General features: G+C 50.6%; 1 protein-coding gene across 5 annotated transcripts in view; it reads left to right on the top strand.

Annotated features, from left to right (window-relative positions):
* Positions 1-22,007, top strand: part of CENPE (centromere protein E) — a 2,471,681-nt gene that overhangs the window by 420,052 nt on the left and 2,029,622 nt on the right. For all 5 annotated transcript variants that reach the window (XM_069630970.1, XM_069630968.1, XM_069630972.1 and 2 more), the window contains exon 13: positions 4,316-4,474. In XM_069630970.1, coding sequence (XP_069487071.1) covers positions 4,316-4,474 — 159 coding nt within the window. The remainder of the gene's footprint in view (positions 1-4,315; positions 4,475-22,007) is intronic.

Genomic DNA, 22,007 nt, shown 5'->3' on the forward strand with positions numbered 1-22,007 from the left:
GGCTCTGAGATCTTGGTCGAGGTCGCATGGCGTGGATCGGCACTCCGAAGAACGGGTGGCTCTGTAGGAAGAGGATCATCGGTGCTCTGAACACTGCAGTACTGTGGGAATACACCCCACTGTCTATGGATGCTTTCATGTAAAAAAATTACGATATCTGATGAGGGTGACAAGGTTTTTTTGGATGGAACCTCTGTCTTTTGGGAAGTGGAGTATTTCCAGAGGAATTTTATCGGAAAGGTGAGGCTGTGCTGGCACTGTCTGAAGACCTGCAAGAAGCCAGCGGCCTTGACACCTCCTTGGAGATGGATTTCTTGCCAGCTCCCACACAGGGAATGCCCAAGCCTGTTACAGTGATTGATGACTAAAGTGTACATTACTCTGGGATGGTCTGCTCCATCCAGCTTCCATATGAACTTTGCGATATTCTGGACAAGACGCCCGTGAAGTGCCATTCCTGCCCTTGAATGCAGCAGTGAAAGCACCTGTACTGGAGGTGTGGGAGAAGCCTGCCTCTGTTTCAGCTATGGACAGATATGGCAGACGCCTTGTTCAGCATGAATGGTTGAAGAACACAGCCGACACATGGGCCTTACAGGTCACCTGACAGGGTTATTGCCTCCCATTTTTACAGCCCTGCCACCCAACCATGGTCCTCTAGCTACCCCCTTGTCTCTGGATCCTGGCGTCCAGGAGGCGGTCCATCAGCTACTGGCAAAAAGCATAATTGAGCTGGTTCCTTGCTCTGAATGAGGAAAGGGGTGGTACTCCACCTGTTTTCTGTTGCCGAAGGACAGAGACTTGCACTCCATTCTGGATCTATGGCTGCTGAAGTTGTTGTTATGCAAGTTCAAGATCATTAATCTAGCCCAGATTCTGCAAGCCCTCGATCTTCAGTACTGGTTGGTTTCCCTGAACCTTTAGGATGCCTACTTCCATGTGCCGATTAATTGAAAGCAAAATACCTGAGGTTCCTAGTGGAACAACACAATTACCAGTTCAAGGTGCTGCCATTCTTCGGCTTCAGCGAGCTGCCGACAGTGGTAGTGGCTCGCCTCAGGAGGTAAGGCATTCATGTCTTTCCCTACCTGGATGACTGACTTGTCTGAGATTGCTCCCCATATTTAGTGCTGTAGCGCCTACTCTGCATCGAGTCTGCACAGGCACTCATTTGTACAGCTTGGTCTTTTTCCGCATCTCCCTGATTCATCAGGGCAGTCTTGGACACTCGCCTAGGTGGGGCTTTCCCGCCCGAGGATCGAGTGGCGATCATCTTTCAGATGGTCAGTGTTCTCCAATCACAGGAACAAGTCTATACCATGGCTTTCCTGCACCTTCTGGGTATCGTGGCCTCCTCCGTCAATGTGGATCTGGATACGAGGCTGCGCATCCCATCGCTTCAGTGGTTTCTCCGTTATGAATGATTGCATCTCCAGGGCCACATGTACCTTCCTCAGGTCTCGAACCAGGTGGCTCAGGATCTCGCGTGGTGGTCAGTGCGAGACAACTTGCTGAAAGGTGTGCTGTTTCGCCAAACCTTAGCTCCAGGTGACAGTGGTCATGGATGCATCTGATTGGCTGGGAAGCTCGCCTGTCAGACCGCACGGTGGGCGGACTGTAATTTCCCGTGGCGTCTCGGGAACTCAACTGTCTGGAGTTGAGGGTGATCTGGCTTGCCCTGGTTGCTTTCCTCCCCTCTGTGAAACCCAAGACTGCTGATCCTGACGGACAACCCAGTGGCCTTGCACAACCTCCACAAACAAGGTGACGTGGAGTCCTTGCCTCAGTGCAGAGAAGCAATGACACTGTGGTTGTGGGCTATGGAGAACAGTGTCTCTGAAGGCAGTTCATTTTGCCGGACGAGAGAATGTCACAGCGGATGTTTTGAGCAGATGGACTTCAGTCTGCCACAAGTGGGAACTCTGTCAGGAACTTCTGAAGGAAATCTTTTCCCTTTTGGAGGGACTCCTCAGATGGACCTTCGCTTCCAGTGCCAATTGGAAGTGAGTTATTCTGGTCCAGGGAATTTCCTCCTCTCTGAGCTCTGGGGGAATACACTTGACGGTAGAGTGGATTTTTGACAACCTTTATGCGTTGTAACTGATACCTGACATGCTGCTGGTTCTCAGGATGTTGCGCCTGTTCAGACCCATGTTGATCCTTATCGCTCTGGACTGGGCCTGTAGAACCTGGTATACAGAGTTTCTGGTCATGTCTGTCTGCCCTCCAAAGTGCCTCCCGAGGAGAGGCGGGTCATCCACCTGGCCCTCAGCAGCCTGACTCTTCATGCATGGCTACTGAGCGGCTGATATATACAAGGGGTGGGACTTGTCAGGCAATTTCCCCGATGTGCTCCTTTCAGCTCGGAGGTCCGCTACGAAATACATTACGCCTGCAAGTGACGGGAATCTTTTTTTATTTGGTGCAAGGAGACCAGGATCCTTTATTCTGTCCTGTCCACTGTATTGGATTTTCTGCTTTCCTTACCCAAGCGGGCTGGCAGATTGGCACTGGAAAGGGTTATCTCACCGCTAGTTCTGTATTCAAGAGGTCCCCGGAACAGGGTTTTCCACTATTAATGCAGTTTTTGCAGGGTTTGTGTAACCAATTTCCTCCTGACAGTGTGCGGTTCCAGTGTGGGATTTGAATTTAGCTTTATTTCCTATGGCTGCTCTGTTTGAGCCCCTTCATTCCTGTTCTATTAGATTTCTCCACCTTAAGGTGATTTTCCTGGTTGCCATCACATGTACAAGACTGGTGAGTAAGCTCCAAGTGTGATCTGTTTTACCTCCCTATTTGTTATTTTCCAAAGAGAAGATGGCTTTAAGAATGAGACCATCCTTTCTGCCGAATGTGGTCTCGGATTTCCATCTCTTAGAAGATCCAACTTCCTGTGTTTTTTTAAATATTTTTTTATTTTATTTTTTTCCTTCACCTCACCCTTCCAAGGCAGTGGAATGATTCCAACGGCGGGACCCGGAATGGACCCTTAACTTACAAGTCCCTCGTACATGAGGCTAGGAAAATGACCAGCTTTTCGTTGGTTACGCTGTTGCTCGTGCTGGCAGGGCTATGACCAAACTGACCCTGTCTAGATGGATAATTCTCTGCATTTCAAAATGCTACAATCTGACTGGGAAGGATGTGACTTATGGTATCGGAGTGCATTCTACCAGAGGAGTGGCCGTCACCTCTGCCCTGCAGAGCTGAGTCCCTGTCCTGGGTATTTGCCAGGCAGCAACATGGGCGTTTTCACACGTTTGTTAAGCATTACTACTTCCCTATTGGATTATGTTGAGGGCTAGAATGCCTATTTTGGTAGTGTAATCCTCCAGGTTTAGGTGGTGGTCTGTCTTCTTCCCTCCAGATTTACATACTACTTTGGGAATCTATTATAGATGAGGAATCCATGGGAGGAAAGAATCCATTCTAAGAACAAATGACTTGCCTCTCTGTAATGTTCTTTCTGATGTCTGTTCTTCCCACGAATTCGTTATCCCCCCCCCTACCTGCCCCTCTTTGTGGGAAGCTAGTACGCTCACTTCAATGGTCCCTCAGCTTCAGAGTGCTATGGAAAAAGGGTGAAACTGAGGTCACGGGGTGCAGCGCTGCTATATATATATATATATATTGGCCACAGCATTTCTAAGCGTGTAGTGTGTAGAGGCGTCGGAAGGAGCCGAGGCGGAGCCGTGCTGCACCCCCTGGTGGCGGAAATGTTTGCAGAGAGCAGCTGCACTGAGATGGGGATTTTCATAGATGAGTAATCAGTGGGATCCATAAGAAATAACATGAATGAGAGGTAAGTAATTTGTTCTTCTCCTCTGTGAAGGACGCAGTGAGTTAAAAATAAGGCTTTAGACCCCCCCCCCCCCCCCCCCCAGAGTGGAAGAAATTGCATAGAATTGGTTATTGAAACAATGTTTGTCCCCAGTATAGGGGCTTCATGATCTTGTGGCTTTTCAACAATAATTGACATAGGACTAAACCTGATTAACGCACCAACTGCAATTCATTGTACTGTTTTACCGACGCCAGCCCAAATGCTGGATGCCCACAACCTCTGCAGTGCTCTGCTGCCCTCAATCTAAGTTAACGGTATAAAAAAAAATTAAAATAAGATAAAGGAAAAAGGTATTGTTTGCACTATTTTACCTCAGCAGTGGATGAAAGACAAAATGTGGGTTTGAATTTAGATAAGTGAACTGTTTGATTAGCTGTGTATTGCTTTCATTTTAAATGAGCCCAACCTGTTTGTTTCTGTGGAATTTCATCTTTTCTCACCAAATGAAATGTGTATTTTTTTTGTTCAAAGACTTCCTCAGAGAATCGTGCAAATACAATGGCAGTAGACGAACGGGCACAGCTGTTGGAGGAAATTAAACGGCTTCAGATTGAAAAGGAAGAAAGGACGAGGAACCTGAATAAAATTGTCGTCATCCCTTCATCGCATGTTTCTCAGGATGACTTTCGGGTAAGATTGATAGATGTGTATTGGCTGTTTTCCTCCTGCTTACTGAACTTTTACCTTGTTGTTTTTACCTTTTTATAACTTCTTGGACACATACTTTATATAGACCCTGTATGTGTAAACCACTTCCGCTTCAGGGTAATGCCTCCAAATTGTTGGAAGTCGTAATAGGCTAATTGATTGTAATCAATTTGTGGACAATTGAGGAATTGCTCCCTCTATTATAACCCATTCATTCTTATGATTGATATGGCATACCCTTGCTGTGTAACATTGCACGTTCCTTAGCACTTTATATTTACTTGGAACCCAAACTACAATCCTAAATGGTATCTCCCAAATGTTTCTCCACCTTGTGCCTAGCAAGCTCCTCTAATCAGCTCACTTCACTGCCCTTGCCACCTGTATTCTCCTCATGAACTCTCTGGTGACACTTCCATCAGTAATGGGTCATCTCATTCTCCAGCATTGGATCTTTCATGGATTCACATGCTTAGAATATTCCCCGTCGTCAGGCTGGGAATCCCCGGTACATTATATATAGACCCTTTCCCGTAGGAAAACTTTTTCGACGCTTATGCGTCCTATCCACCTTGTTTTGTATCATGCGTGCCCGCACCGTCAGGACGTCATGATATAAATACAGGACCCGCCCCCGCGCTCCCTCAGATTTCAACCGTCTTTCAAAGTAGTGGGATCCTCGTGATTACTGCTAGTGGAAACTAGGTTGTTTTTTCTGTTTCACTTCGGCGACGTTCAAATTCTGGAGAATATGTCTGGAAAAGCGTTATTTCACCCTTGTGCGACATGTGGCCTCAAAAAAGTTTATGAAGGAGATGCCCACATGGATTGTATCTACTGTCTCCACCCGCACCACACGGCGGATACATGTGAGATATGCCAGGGTTTCTCCCAAAAAACCCTTAAGGACCGTAAAAGAAGGCTGGTCGACTGGCTTAATGACGGGGTGGGTGCCTACCCGGCTTCGGAAGTTGGCTCCACGGCCTCCAGGAGCAAGTCGGAACCTCCATCAAAAAAGGTACGGCCAGCAGAAAACCGCGATGACGACAAGCATAAGGGGAAGCATGCTGGGTCCTCCTCATCACATAAAAAGCCCTCCTCCTCCTCCTCCTCATCTAAGACGGAGAGGCGAGCGCTGTCAAAATCCTCCTCAGGGGACCGTCCCAGGTCTTCTGCGAGTCGAGATGTTTCAGCCGGGAAGTCGGCATCGAAATCGGCGACGAAGTCTAAGGGCTCGACGACGACAACTTGCTCGTCGACCTCGGTGTCATTGACGATGCCTATTACCGTTCAGGCAGCAGCGGTTGGGATTCCTTCGTCGACGGAGACTCAGTCTATGGCTTGGCTGCCAGAGGTCTATGACCCGATCCCCCCTGAGGTCTTACTGCAGCCAGACACGGCCTGCTTGGTGGAAGGAGAAGGTGGCACAGTTCTGCAGCCATCGGATTTAGGCTTACGGCCTTCCACGTTGGCGACGACGAGTGCGAGTGGGGGTATGGTACCTATATCATCAACGTTATTGAACCCCCAGGCAGTTTTGTCACTGGATGTGCTTAATACTCTTCAGAAGCTCCTGCAGCGGCTGGATACGCAGATCCCTCAACCTGGGACTTCCTCGTCACCTTTTTCTGTACCTCCTGTCGACGAGCAAACTTGTGCGGCTCGCTCGACGACTAAAAACCCATTGACTCCTCAGGCAGTAAAAGATCGTCCTCGAGCGCAGGAGGAGGGTGAGTTGTCGGAGTCCGATTCTATACTGGGTGACTCAGGGTCAGACATCTCCCTGTCACCTTCGAGGGACCCAACATGGAATTTGGATGTAGAGGTAGAGTCTACGAGGAGCCAGTCACAGCCATCTCCTCCGGATGATGTGGGAGCCTTCCATGCAATGATGGGAAAAGCTTGTTCTGAGTTCGGCTTGATTCCTGAGGAGCAGAAGAAAGACTGTTTCCTTTTTGACCATATGGGTCAAAGGAGGAAATCGGTATTTGCCATCCCAATTCTGGACCACGTGTGGCAGGAAGGTCTCAAGACGATGCGCCATCCGTTCTCGGAGCCAGCTATAAAGGGGCGGATTGAGAAAAAGTTTAAAGCTCCGGAGTCCACTCCAAAATGTCTAACATCACAACCTCTGTCTGACTCGGTGGTGTCGGCGGCAGCGGCTAGGAAGGCCAGGGTACAGCAAAAATGTTCAACTCCACCAGAAAGCGAGGCTAGGAGGCAAGACGCCTTTGGAAAAAAGGTGCTCTCGGTCGGTGCGACGACGGTAAGAGCAGCCAATTCCTTAGCGATCGTGTCACGATACGATAGAGAAATGTGGCACAAACTAGCCCCTATCCTAGAACACCTGCCAGACGAACACCGGAAAGCAGCCATGTTACTGTTGCGGGAGGGAGAAGAGGCCTCGAACCACGCAATTAATATTGCAGTTGACCTAGCAGAGTCTGGATTCAAACAAATCAACCATGGTGTAGTACTTCGTCGACAAGCGTGGCTCAAATGTACTACTTTCCGTCCCGAAGTCCAGTACAAAGTCCTTGCCATGTGAAGGGGAACACCTGTTTGGCGAAAAGGTCGACGAAGCGTTGAAGGGGATGAAGGAAGACACGGATACTGCTAGGTCCCTCGGCGCCCTCCAAACGGGTAGAAACTTTCGCTCTTTTCGCCCCTTTAGGGGTGCTTCTGGAAACTCCCGCTTTGGAGCCTCGAGGGACCGTGGATTTAACAGGCCCTCGTACTCTTCACAAGGGTTCAGACGAGCGTCCCAATCGGCATGTAGAAGCAGAGACTATCAAGCTTCCAGGCGGCGAGGCTCGGGTCCCTCGTCGACGAAGAACAAGCAAACCAGCAACCAATGACGGCCTTCGGAACATCCTGGGGGGACGAGTCTCTCATCACTTCGACCAATGGAAATGCATCACCACAGATCGATGGGTTCTAGACACGATTCGCATGGGTCATGCGCTACAATTCAAAGACAAGCCTCCACGTCTTCCGCCTGTATTTTCGACCCAGCCCCACCTCCGAATCCTACGACAAGAGGCGGAGCTTATGTTGCGAAAAGGAGCGGTAGAGAGAGTTCCTGTGGCACAGGAAGGACACAGAGTTTATTCCCGGTTCTTCGTCGTCAAGAAGCCAAATGGAAAATGGAGGCCCATTCTCGACCTGAGGGTACTCAACAAATGGCTAAGGAGCCTAAAGTTCAAAATGCTAAAGCTCCAGGAGGTTATCAGGTCGGTGCAACCCATGGATTATCTGTCGTCACTAGACCTTCAAGACGCCTATTTTCACATCCCAATACGCCCACGACACAGGAGATATTTAAGGTTCGTCGTCGGGCGAAAGCATTTTCAGTTCAAGGTCCTCCCGTTCGGTCTCAAGTCCTCCCCCAGGACGTTCACCAAGTGCTTGGCCCCCATAGCGGCCCATTTAAGGAAGGACGGTCACCATGTCTATCCCTATCTAGACGACTGGCTGGTCAGAGGCTCGTCCATGGAACGAACACGAAAAAGTCTGGGGGCCATGATGTCCCTCTTACAGGAACTGGGCTTTGCGATAAACTTCAGCAAGTCCTCTGTAGAGCCTTCGAGGACCTTGGTCTTTCTAGGAGCGGAGTTTCATACGCACACAAGTCTGGTAAGACCATCCAGTGAAAGAATACAGAAACTACAAAGCAAGGCGTCGGAATGGAGATGTGGTACCAGGGTGTCGGTGCGCAAATACATGTCTCTGCTAGGGACCATGTCATCCTGCATTCCGTTGATAAACAACTGCCGTCTGTTTATGAGGCCTTGCCAGGAATTTCTAGCGGACCGTTGGGCACAGAACCAAGGTCGCTGGTCCGACAGACTGATCATCGACGAACAACTGGTACAAGCACTCTGTTGGTGGAGAGTTTCTACTCATCTAACGAAAGGAATGCCTCTGGTGGAACCGGAGTTCCAGAAGACGGTGGTGACGGATGCATCTCTGAGCGGATGGGGAGCTCATCTGGATACGTTACAGGTACAAGGCCAGTGGTCGTTGCAGGAGTCCTCCCTGCATATCAACCTGCTAGAACTGAGATGTAACGCTAACCTGATTCCCGTAGAGGCGCCGGTCTTGACTGGGCTTATACCGTATCTTCAAAGGTGATGTGTAACACATGGCTGGCTCTTTGGGCTGGACCTCTGTGCACTGTATGTCTGGCTCGAAGGGTAAGATGTCTTAGGTAAGTGAACGCCGTGCTCTCCATCTGCCTCGAGGCAGGGTGCTGTAACCAGTTTCTTCACTGGATAAGGGGAGCAGGCCTCTTGACTTCAGAGGACTGCTGTCCGTCGTTTACTGCACGAACGGTAAGTTTCGAGTAATTCTAATGTCTTTAAAGTCTTTAGTAATGATGTCTCTTGTTTTGCAGGGTTCCGGCGATGGCGGGCTGAAGTGAGTTGAAGATGGAGCCCGTGTGATGAATAGAAGCGCCTGGAAGCACGTAAGTAAGCGCTTGTTGCCTGCTTCACGATGCGCTCTAACTGTCTTTTTATTTTGCAGGTACAAGTTCGGGGCGGCTGCAGGGTGCCGGAATACCCACTGGGTTAGATGTGGAAAGGAGTAATGGCACGTGAGTATTAAAGTTCCCCAATGTCTTTAAACGCACCTTGTTTTGTCTTTCAGATGCGGGATGCAGCGCCGAAGGCCTCCGGAGCGTGCGAAGAGTTGGTAAGCTTTTGTCTTTCAGATGCCGGAATGCAGTGTGAAGACCTCCGGAGCGCACGAAGAGTAGGTAAGCCTTTGCCTTTCAGATGCCGGAATGCAGCGCGAGGCGTTGGTGACAGCCGATGGACCAGGTAAGTGAAGAGCTGTCACTGAAGACCGTAATGCTAACCTGTTCTTTCTTGTCTTTATAGGTGTTGCTGAAGACTGGATTCAGAATGGTAAGCCTTTTTCCTTAGGCCCAGGATCAGATGCAGAAGACACGATGAGCGTTCTGCTGCTGAGGATGCAGAATAACGCAAAGCAAGATTCATCCATAGGGTGTGGTTTAAATAGCCTCCTGTAGTGCTTAGGTGTCTCCTTCCACAGCCACGCCTAGCTAAGAAAAGAGTTCCTGCTTTCCAGAAGAGTTCCAGTGTTCTGAATCTAGGGAGTGGCTCCTGCCCCACCCAACAGGAAAAGTAGTTCCAAACAGAAGAGGATCAGAGGCTCAACTGGCAGGCAAGTAAGCAGCATGGTCTGCTGCAGGTAAGTCCACCCAAGCATTATGAGCCCGGCGCTTCCAGCGCTGGGACTGGGCATATTTATGAGCCTGGTGCCACTGGCGCCAGGACTGGGTCCAAAAGGTCCCAATTGGGACTGGTTGGCACTCGGAACCTGGGTTATGGATCTGCTTCCAAGAGAGTTGGGAAAACCCTGACCTTTTGGAAGCAGAGATCATGACAGTACCCCCCCCCTCAAGGCCCCTCCCAAACCGGGCTTCTCCGGGGGTTTTGGCTTGTCAGGAAATGTTCGGTGAAATCTTTTGATTAGGCGAGGAGCGTGGACATATTCAGCAGGTTCCCAGGATCTCTCTTGGGGGCCGTAGCCTTTCCAGTCAATTAGGTAGAATAGTTTAGATTTGGAGATCTTGGAGTCCAGAATGCTTTTGACTTCAAACTCGAGTTCTCCATCAACTAGGATAGGTTTTGGAGATTTGGTTAGTCGGGTTTGAGGTTGCACGGGTTTTAATAGAGAGACGTGGAAGACCGGATGTATCTTCATGTGCGGGGGCAAGTCCAACTTGACCGCTACTGGGTTTACTATGGTAGTGATGGAATAGGGACCAAGGTATCTTGGGTTGAATGTGCGTGGCCCTTTTAGAGGTAGATATTTGGTGGATAACCAAACTTGATACCCTACTTGATATTGAGGGGCTTCCTTCCGATGTTGATCTGCTCCTTTCTTGTATTGTTCTTTAGCCCTTTGAAGGTGAGAAACAGCTTCCTTAAAGGCTTGGGTGATTGTAGAATGCAGGTAGTCTACTGCTGGTGTTTCAAGATCTTGGAGGGGATCCAACTCCGAGGTTCGAGGGTGACTGCCGTACAAAAGAAAAAACGGGGTTTTCCCAGTTCCCGAATGGACAGAGTTATTGTAGGCATATTCGGCTATCCAAAGGATGTCTTTCCAAGTTTTTTCAGTTTGTTGCAGCATGCAGCGTAAATACTGTTCCAGAGTTTGATTGGTCCTCTCGGTTTGTCCGTCGGTCTGAGGGTGGTGACTGGTCGATAGTCTCACATCAATTTGAGCCGACCGAAGGCAACTTCGCCAAAAATGAGAAATAAATTGACTACCTCGATCCGAAATTAGAACCGAAGGAAAACCGTGCAGTCGGACGATGTTTTCGAGAAATTCTCGGGCCAGAGTTGCTGCTGTTGGCAAGCCTTTGAGCGGAATGAAATGCGCCATCTTGGAGAATAAGTCCACGATTACTAGAATCGTATTGTATCCGGAGCATGGAGGTAGATCGGTGATGAAGTCCATAGAAAGCGTATGCCACGGGCGAGGTGGGATGTCAATAGGGCGTAAGAGGCCTGCTGGTCTTTCCTTTTTGACTCTTGTTTTGGGCGCATACTCCACAGGACATTATAAAGTCTCTGATATCTTTTTTCCAAGACGGCCACCAGAAGTAGCGCTTGATCTTTTCTGAGGTCTTGGCCATACCGGGATGTCCTTCCATTAAAGAATCGTGATAACAAGAGATTACTTTTTTCTGTAAATCTGTGCTGGGTAGGTATAATCGTTCTTGGAAATACAATAAGTTGTCCTTTACTGCAAAATCCTTTCCCTGCAGATGCCAATTCTGTATGTCTGCTGGAGTTACAAGTTGCCTGGCTTTATCCTTAACTTCCTCTATGGATTCTGTGGCAATTACACCCATAATTCTTTGTTCGGGAATGATTGGTACAGGTTTAGGGTTGATCAAGTGTTCTTCCACTCCCATCCGAGAAAGGGCATCAGCTTTACCGTTTTTTGTACCAGGTCGATAGGTAATTATGAAGTCAAAGAATAATGCCCAACGGAGTTGTCTAGAGGATTGGGCTTTTGCGGTTTTCAAATATTGCAGGTTTCGGTGATCCGTAATCACAGTAACGGTGTGTCGGGCCCCCAGCAGATAATGCCGCCAAGCCTTAAAGGCAGACTTGATAGCCAGAAGTTCCTTGTCAGTAATCGTGTAATTGATTTCTGGAGGCGAGAATTTGCGGGACCAATATGCCACGGGATGCAACTGATTGGTTACCGGGTCCTTTTGTGATGGAACTGCCCCCATGGCAAGGCTTGAAGCATCAGTTTCCACGATGTAGGGGAGTTCGGGGCGAGGGTGTTTTAAGATTGGTGCAGAGATAAATTTAGTCTTCAAATCCTGGAAAGCTTGTTCCGCCTCGGTAGACCATTCAAAACGTTTGTTTTTCTTTAACAAGGCAGTGATGGGCTGGACTATTCGAGAGAATTCGGGGATAAACCTGCGGTAAAAGTTAGCGAAGCCTAACATGCTTTGCACACCTTTTACGGAGGATGGGGATGGCCATTTGAGAACTGCATCGACCTTCTTTGAATCCATACGCACTCCGCCAGGTGATAATATGAATCCCAAGAATTCAACTTCAGTCACGTTGAAAACACATTTTTCCAACTTAGCGAAAAGTTTGTGTTGACGCAATCTTTCGAGGACCATTTTCACGTGTTTCCGATGTTCAGATTCCGATGAAGAATAAACGAGGATGTCGTCAATGTAAACAACAACACACACATCTATGAGCTCTCTGAGGACATCGTTCATAAAATATTGAAAGGCTGCCGGGGCATTACAAAGTCCGAAGGGCATGACCTGATATTCAAATAGCCCATACTTGGTGCGGAAGGCCGTCTTCCATTCATCGCCCTCTTTTACTCGTACCAAGTGGTAAGCTCCAGCTTTGTATATATGCATGCTTTTCTGACTTGGTCCAGGAGTTCAGGGATCAAAGGTAACTGATATCTATTCTTAACGGTGATCTGGTTCAGGGAACGATAATCTATACAAGTTCTAAGGTCTCCTTCCTTTTTTGGAACGAAGAACAAAGCTGAAGAAGCAGGGGACTTGGAAGGACGAATAAACCCATTTGCCAGGTATTGATCCAGGTATTGTCGAAGGTGAAGGTTCTCAGGCTCGGTGAGGGCATAAATTCTACTACAAGGAGGAGTAGATCCAGGTATCAGGTCGATCTGGCAGTCATAAGACCTATGAGGAGGTAGAGAGTTAGCCTGATCCTTCCGGAAAACATCTTGATATTCTAGGTATTCGGGAGGTAACTGGGGAGTCTCTGAAGAAATTGCTGCCAGTGCAACACCAGGTGGAGGGTGACAAGTAGAGACACATTCTGGAAACTGGACCGTTCTTGCTCGCCAATCGATCAGAGGATTGTGTTTCTCTAACCAAGGTATTCCTAGAATAATCTGAAACTGAGGGGCCTTGATCACATCGAACACGATCTTCTCATGGTGTCCATCTTGACTTACCAGCGTCACTTCTTGAGTGGTATGCGTTACTGGCCCGGAGGCTATCTCCGTACCATCCACCGTAGTAATGACTTCCTTTACAGCCTTGGGACAAAGAGTTAGATTTATCAAAACCATTTCATGATCCACATAATTGCCGATGGCACAGCTGTCGACGTAAGCTTCAATTGCATGTAATCGATCCGGATTATCAGGGCTAATGAGGACCATAGGTATCACGAAATGCGAGGTCACAGAACTGGTTTTCACGCTCGGCAAGAGGACCTCTATTCTTGTCGGGCGAGGTCGTTTCCCTGCTCAGAGTTTGTAACTTTGGTACCTGCAGCTCCTACTGCCTTCTTGGCAGGTTTCACCGGACAGTCTCGAAGAAAGTGCCCTGAGTTTCCGCAATAGAGGCATAATTGCAACTGTTTTCTCCTTTTCCGCTCCTTTTGTGTTAGAGGACCTTTCAGACCCCCTATTTGCATGGGTTCCCCGGAGTCTACCCCTTTGGAAGGAGTTGGCGGTTTGGAAAATACTCGAGCATCAAACTTGGAACGATCGGCCTTCCTGTTCTGCAGTCTGTGATCTATTTGAACAACTAAGTCTATATAGTCCGAACAATCCTGTGGGGGATTCACTACTTGGGCTAACACATCTTTGAGCTCTCCGCGTAGACCTCTATAAAACAGCGTAATCCTTTTGTCCTCAGGCCAGTGAGTTTCCACTATCAGTCTGTTGAAAGACGCAATATAAGCCAAAAGGTCTTGATTACCTTGTCGCAACGAAAGAAGCTCGTTGTCCAAGGCCTGCCCCTGTGAATGTCTTGCAAACAGTTTTTCCATACTGAGCTGAAAAGCTTGAAAATCATGGAGGACCGGATCATCTTGATTTACTAGAGGGATCGACCAGTCTGCCGCATTGCCACTAAGGTACGAAAGCACGAAAGCTACTTTAGCTTGATCAGTTGGAAAGGCTGCTGGCCGGCATAAGAAATGCAACCGGCACTGATTGATAAATACTGCAAACCTCTTTGGGTCACCAGAAAATCGTTCGGGCGGAGCCAGAGGTACATTCCCAGGTAGGTTGATCTGCACTGGATTCATAGAGGATGTAGAAGGAAGATTTCCCCCAGATGTGAGTAACGGGGTCTGTCCGGCTTGTGACTGTAGCAATTGTCTAGCGAGATCATCTGTTCGCTCCTTGGAAATAATCAGTTCCCTTCTTAGAGCGTTCGTTTCCTGACGGGCTGCATGCACTTCTGCCCTTAGTTCCCCAAGTAACTGGGCTAGCTGGTCGGTATCCGAGGTTTCCATAGCGCCTGGACGGGAGTTTTGTGGTAGGCTTTGCGTTCTGTAACGCTCACCTGATTCCCGTAGAGGCGCCGGTCTTGACTGGGCGTATACCGTTTCTTCAAAGGTGATGTGCAACACACGGCTGGCTCTTTGGGCTGGACCTCTGTGCACTGTATGTCTGACTCGAAGGGTAAGATGTCTGCAAATAGAAAATATGGGATTAAGGAACTGGGTTATTGAATGTCTCTCTCTTTTTCCCTTTCTCTTCTCCTGTAGAACCCCAAAGGTTAACGCTCTCACCTTAGGTAAGTGAACGCCGTGCTCTCCATCTGCCTCGGGGCAGGGTGCTGTAACCATTTTCTTCACTGGATAAGGGGAGCAGGCCTTTTGACTTCAGAGGACTGCTGTCTGTCGTTTACTGCACAAACGGTAAGTTTCGAGTAATTCTAATGTCTTTAAAGTCTTTAGTAATGATGTCTCTTGTTTTGCAGGGTTCCGGCGATGGCGGATGACGGGCTGAAGTGAGTTGAAGATGGAGCCCGTGTGATGAATAGAAGCGCCTGGAAGCACGTAAGTAAGCGCTTGTTGCCTGCTTCACGATGCGCTCTAACTGTCTTTTTATTTTGCAGGTACAAGTTCGGAGCGGCTGCAGGGTGCCGGAATACCCACTGGGTTAGATGTGGAAAGGAGTAATGGCACGTGAGTATTAAAGTTCCCCAATGTCTTTAAACGCACCTTGTTTTGTCTTTCAGATGTGGGATGCAGCGCCGAAGGCCTCCGGAGCGTGCGAAGAGTTGGTAAGCTTTTGTCTTTCAGATGCCGGAATGCAGTGTGAAGACCTCCGGAGCGCACGAAGAGTAGGTAAGCCTTTGTCTTTCAGATGCCGGAATGCAGCGCGAGGCGTTGGTGACAGCCGATGGACCAGGTAAGTGAAGAGCTGTCACTGAAGACCGTAATGCTAACCTGTTCTTTCTTGTCTTTATAGGTGTTGCTGAAGACTGGATTCAGGATGGTAAGCCTTTTTCCTTAGGCCCAGGATCAGATGCAGAAGACACGATGAGCGTTCTGCTGCAGAGGATGCAGAATAACGCAAAGCAAGATTCATCCATTGGGTGTGGTTTAAATAGCCTCCTGTAGTGCTTAGGTGTCTCCTTCCACAGCCACGCCTAGGTAAGAAAAGAGTTCCTGCTTTCCAGAAGAGTTCCAGTGTTCTGAATCTAGGGAGTGGCTCCTGCCCCACCCAACAGGAAAAGTAGTTCCAAACAGAAGAGGATCAGAGGCTCAACTGGCAGGCAAGTAAGCAGCATGGTCTGCTGAAGGTAAGTCCACCCAAGCATTATGAGCCCAGTGCTTCCAGCGCTGGGACTGGGCATATTTATGAGCCTGGTGCCACTGGCGCCAGGACTGGGTCCAAAAGGTCCCAATTGGGACTGGTTGGCACTCGGAACCTGGGTTATGGATCTGCTTCCAAGGGAGTTGGGAAAACCCTGACCTTTTGGAAGCAGAGATCATGACATGCTTGCTCAATTGGACAAACATGCCCACGTAAGACACAGCGTTATCTGCAGTGGAACAGTGAGATTCACAAATTGAGAGGCCTAAGCAGTGTTGTGGGGTTGCAGGCATTTTCATTTGTATATCTATGGGAGACCTGTGACGGTCATAACTTATCACAATCCTTTGATCCCCACCTTGGGGGACTGAGAGGGCGGGTCGTCCTCCAAACCCCCCACAAGAATCAAGAAATGGATGCTGTCGCTACTGGAGTACAACGTGAATCTTGTGTACCACCCCAGCCACAACAATGCGGCACACTTTTTGTCCAGGCATCCCCCACAAGGTGAAATGTCTTTGAACCAGGTGGCAGAGCCGACTGAAGACTTAATTTGTTTTGGAACAGAGGCCTCGATGCCTAACTCAATGTCAATCAATGAGCTGAAAGAGCGTTCGGAGAAGGATGATTGTTTCCGCATTCTGAGAGATGCCATCATGGAGGGAGATTGGAGATGGGCATTGGCCAGCCTGGGCAAGAGGACAGAGACTTCCTGCAAGACGTTGGAAGAACTCTGGAAGGAGTGAGCTCACCTTCACAGAGGATGTTTTGGTTGCGAAGGGGGTCAACGATTGTGATCCCCGTCTAGTTGATTCCCAGGGTGATTGGACTGGTTCATCACGGGCACCAATGATCAGCCAAAATCAAATTTCCGTTGCAGATGGAAGTATGGTTGCCTGGACTAGAAGAAAAAAGTTGACAAGTTTGTGAAGGAGTGTCAGTGGTATTGGGCGTCGTCCCAGTGAATAGGAAACCAGTGATTGAATCTATGCCGCGCAGCTCCAAACCCTGGGAGGGTAGTGCATGTTGATTTTGGCTCCATAGAAAGAGGCTCACTTCCTAATCGCTATTGATCAATTTTCCCGGTATCCTGAGGTAGTTTGTTCATCCACTGCATTATCGGATATGCTACCAGCACTAGAGAAGATTTTTGCATCACATGAGCTGCCCGAGGAGGTGTGCTCTGACAATGGACCACCATTCCAGAGTGAGGGGTTTGCAGAGTTCATGCGGGAGTGTAGAGTTTACCATCGGAGAATAACGCCTGTATGGCCATGGGCCAGCAAAGAGGTTTTAGGACGGTAAATAGTGTTCCGAATTGCCCATCGACAAAGGGGCCTGCCTTCCAAGGGAGCTATACCAATTTTTGAGAGTACCAAGCCACCCTGCAATGCTTAAATGGAGTGCCCTCTGCCGAGGCGGCGGCGTTCAATAGATGTCCCTGTGGACTGATATCTAACACAGGACACCGGGTCCCAGGGGAGATTGATGATCAAGCAACAGCGGCGGATTGCAGAGCAAGGAACGAATATAAGAAAGCCTGGAGGGGCCTGAAGGACTACGACTTAGCATTGGGGGATACTATTCTGTTAAAATGCCGACACCCAGAAGGAAAGTTTTCCCTGACTTATGATCCATGGCCATTGGAGATTGTGGATGTCAAGGGGTCCATGGTCCCAGTTTCCGATGGCCATAGTACTGTCACCCAAAACTCCTTTCTTTTCCAGCTCTGCCCAGAAGAGGAGAAGAAAGAAGGGTTCCTTTACCAACGGTGCGAGGCTAAAAGGAAGACAGTCCTCGCCGTACCGCTTCTTGATGACATCTGGGATGAGGGGCTCGTCCTTTAGAACCCTGCCACGGCGCCGGCAAAGAGGGACCGGTACAAGAAGTACCGGGTCCCCGACGCTGCCCCCTTGTGCCTTCGGGCACAACCTACCTGTCATGAGCACGGCTCCCGAGGAGCCAGGACTGGCCCAGCATCCTCGGAAGCAGGCCCGCCTTTCATTCTTCTGGACCCAGCAGGCCCCTACAGGGGCCCTTTGGACCGTGTCCTGGCGCCTTTGGCGCCAGGCTCATAAAGGGTTTCAGTCCCGGCGCCATAGGCGCCGGGCTCATATGGGTAAACCATGTCATATTGCTTGGGTGGACTTACCTGGGGCAGACCATGCTGCATACTCACCCAGAGCAACCCAGTCAGGCTGAAGTTCCCAGCCAGCAGGGCTGGGAGGAACTACTTCCTCAAATCAGGAACTCTTTTCTTACCTGGGTGGGGCTGGAGGAAGAACATGCACCAAAGCTCTGCTACACTATTTAAACCACGCCCGATGGATTTCACGTGCTTCGCGTTATTCTGCAGCAGCAGCAGGACGCTCACCGTGTCGGCTCCTGCATTCCTGGTCCGGATACATCCTCAGCTTCCCGAGCAGCAACCTGGGGTTAAGAAAACACGCCGGAATTCATACGTACCTGAATTCAGCCTCCAGAATCCAGTCTCCGAGACCTGCAAAGAAAAGTTCAAGGTTAGAAAACGTGCAAAACGCCCGCAGCCGCGCTCGCTTACTTTATCCATCCTTGATCACTCCAAGGCTCACCGCGGCCTTCACTCCGGCAGCATCCCCGCATCTAAAAGGGAAAAAGACATTGTTTAAGGCGTCCATTAGGATAAGGCCACGTTTCAGTTATACTTAACGGCCTCCACACGTGCAGCAACGGCGACATCGCCCACCGCATTCCAGCACCTGAAAGGGAAAAAGACACTGTTAAAGGCGCCCATTTGGAAAAGACCACAGTTAAATTATATTTACGTGCCTCCGCACGTGCAGCAACGGCGGCATCGCCCACAGCAACCCAGCACCTGCAAGGAAGGGAAAGACATTGTTACAGGTGCCATTTTGGAAAAGACCATAGTTCAATTATACTCGCGTGTCTCCGCATGTGCAACTGCAACAGCATCGCCCAACGGAGTCTCTGCATCTAAAGACTATTACAAAGGGACTCTAACCTGCACATTGAATTCATCCAGTGACGTAACTGGACTCCATGCGCCCCTGCACCAGAAGCAGGATGGAGAGCTCACCTTCACCAAGCCAAAGGTAAGAGCTCGCTGAGACTTGTTGAAAGCCTAGAAGTGGGAGAAGCAAAGACTGGGGGGGAACCTCATCCTATCACTTGGGTATTTACCCTTTTTTCCCATCTACAGAAAAATACCTCACAAACCAGGCAGTTCGTATTCGGAGGTCCCATCCTGAGCGCATCCCGAACCCAGGGTCGCAGTCCAGCCCGAGTCAGCGCCTCCGTAGGAACCAGGTGAGCGTTACACTACCCTGGATCCGGTTGACTCGGCGATGGCAAAGAAGAAAGCTGGGGGGGCATCGGCCTCGACATCAACTTCCCCGCCGGACGGCGAGGGCAGGAAGTTGGACACGATGGGACGACGGATCATCTCATCCGCAGCGACGACTATCAAGGCGACCAACGCCCTGGCTATCGTTGCTCGCTACCACAGGGAGTTGTGGTTAAAAATCGCCCCTCTGTTAGACTTCCTTCCGGACGCCAAAAGGGCTCAGGCACTACAGGAGGGTGAGATTGCTTCGGACCATGCCATCATGGTGGCAACGGACATCGCCGACACCGGTTTCCGTCAGTTGGGCAACAGCGTTTGCTTGAGACGACGAGGATGGCTCAAGGCCACGGATATCCGCCAGGACGTACAAGCCAAGGTTTTGGACATGCCCTTCGATGGGAACAACCTGTTTGGGAAGGCGGTTGATGAGTCCCTTCAGGCCATCAAGACACACAGAGACTGCCCGGGCACTGGGAGTGCTCCAACAACGACGGCCGTCCTTTCGGAGCGCCAGAGGCAGACAAGGTGCCTCCAAGGGATCCTGCAGTGGCTCCTCCACGTACCGCCATGCGCCAAGATCTTTGTCCCAGGAAGCCTACAGGGGACGCGGCAAGCCAGGTGGTGCCCACCGTCGTCGACGGGGAGGTCAAGGAGGCAAGGCAACCTCCAAGCAAGATTGAACCGACCGTGGGGTCGGGCCCCCGCCGAAGCACCCCGGTGGGAGGCCGGCTGGCGAGGTTCATCAGCGTGTGGGAGTCCATCTCCACCGACTGTTGGGTGCTGGACCCCCTGGCCCAAGTGCATGCCCTCGAGTTTCAGAAGAAGTGCCCTCGCATTCCACCCGTGGCCAGGAAGGAAAATCACGTCCCTCAACTACTGTTGGAAGTAAGGGCGATGCTCAAGAAGGGTGCCATCGAGCTTGTCCCAAAGAGGCTTCGGGGCTCCGGAGTTTACTCCAGGTACTTCCTCGTAAAAAAGAAGACAGGAGGATGGCGCCCCATCCTGGACCTACGACGACTGAACAAGTACATCAAGGCGCAGAAGTTCCGTATGGTCACCCTCCAGCACGTGCTGGGACAGCTGGAGGAGGGCGATTTCCTGTCATCGTTGGACTTGGAGGATGCGTACTTCCACATCCCCATTCTAAAAAGGCACTGAAAGTTCCTCAGGTTCGTGGTCCGAGGGCGGCACTACCAGTTCAAGGCCCTCCCGTTCGGATTGAAGTCGGCATTTAGGGTGTTCACCAAGTGCCTCGCACCGGTGGCGGCGCGGCTGCGCCTACAGGGGATCCACGTCTACCCCTACCTGGACGAATGGCTCATCCGGGCAAGGACGAGGGAGCTCGCCGTGGAGCACACTGCGAAGACCGTCCAGCTGCTCACGGACCTGGGATTCTCCATCAACTTTCCAAAATCCCACCTGGTTCTGTCGCAAGTCGCCCCTGTCTCTGGGAGCCAAGCTCGACACAGTGGCGTGGCTGGCCTCGCCGTCACAGGAAAGGACCAGGACCATTCTGGGCAAGGTGCAGCGTCTGCTGGCCACGGACATGGCCAGGGTAAGATCTATCAAGTCTCTCCTCGGGATGATGTCCTCCTGCATTTATCTGGTGCGCCTTTGCAGGCTTCGGATGCGCCCCTTACAAGAGTTCCTAGACACCCGCTGGGTCCAGTCGACGGGCAGCTTCGAGGACAGGATCCCGCTCAACGAGACGTTCCGTCGGGCGATCCGGTGGTGGGGTTCCCGCTCCCATCTGTCGGCGGGCACAGACTTTCAGATCCCAGCTCACCAGGTGACGGTGACGACGGACGCCTCCCTGGAAGGTTGGGGAGCGCACTCCGGAGATCTTCATGTGAGAGGCCTTTGGCTCCTGGAGAAGTCACTCCACATCAACATTTTGGAGCTCCGCGCAGTGTTCTGGGCCCTCGGGTCCTTTCTCCCGTCCCTCAAGGGCAAGGTGGTGAGGATCTTCACCGACAACACCAGATGTTCTACATCCGGAAGCAGGGCGGAACCAGGTCCCCGGCCCTATCCAAGGAAGCCCAGGATCTGTGGCTTTGGGCCGTCGCCCAACGGATGTTTCTGGTGCCTCTTCATCTGGCAGGAATAAAAAACATGATCGCCGACTCACTTATCAGGGAGCTGCGCTCGTGCCACGAGTGGGAACTACGCCATGATCAAGTGGATCGACTCTTCCGACGATGGGGCGAACCCCAAATCGATCTCTTCGCGACGGCGACGAATTCCAAGTGCCAGAGGTTCGCCAGCAGGTTCCCCCAGACGAGGAGCATGGGCGATGCTTTCTCGTTCCCCTGGGATGGCCTATTTCTTTATGCATTCCCTCCGCTGCTGTTGCTGCTCCGGCTCATCAACCAGCTCAAGAGGTCCCGGTGCAGGATGATCCTCGTCGCACCGGCGTGGCCGAGACAGATCTGGTTCCCGGACCTTCTGGACTTGCCAAAGTCCACACCAGTCAAGCTGCCGACAGACGCAGACCTTCTCTCCAGAGAAGGAGGCGCCATTCTTCACCACAACCTGGAGTCGCTGAACTTGCAGGCCTGGCTCCTGCAGCACTAGAGTTTGGAGGGTACGACATCCCGGCCGACTGCAGAGAGGTTCTTGCAAAGGCCAGGGCGTCCTCAACTCTCAGGTGCTACGGACATAAATGGAAGAGGTTCTCGGTCTGGTGCCGTGCACAGAAGATTAACCCTCTGCAGATTACGGCCCCTCAAGTACTGCCGCTGGCCAAAGCTGGACTGGCTCACGCCCCCATCAAAATACATCTGGCTGCAATCTCCCGATATACCAGGACTGCGGGACGGGCGTCCTTGTGGTCTTATCGCCTGGTGAAAGAATTCATGAAGGGACTATTCCGATCATTTCCGCCGGTGAAGTCTCCTACCCCGGCGTGGGAGCTTAATGTGGTGCTGACCAGGCTCATGGGGACCCCATTCGAGCCTATGCATTCGGCGCCTCTGAAGTTCCTGTCATGGAAGACAGCTTTCCTCGTGGCCATCACCTCCGCACGACGAGTGGGAGAGATCCAGCCCCTATCTTGCA

Source organism: Ambystoma mexicanum, chromosome 6q, assembly GCF_040938575.1.
Source record: "Ambystoma mexicanum isolate Mex_15411 chromosome 6q, UKY_AmexF1_1, whole genome shotgun sequence".
Lineage (NCBI taxonomy): Eukaryota > Metazoa > Chordata > Amphibia > Caudata > Ambystomatidae > Ambystoma > Ambystoma mexicanum.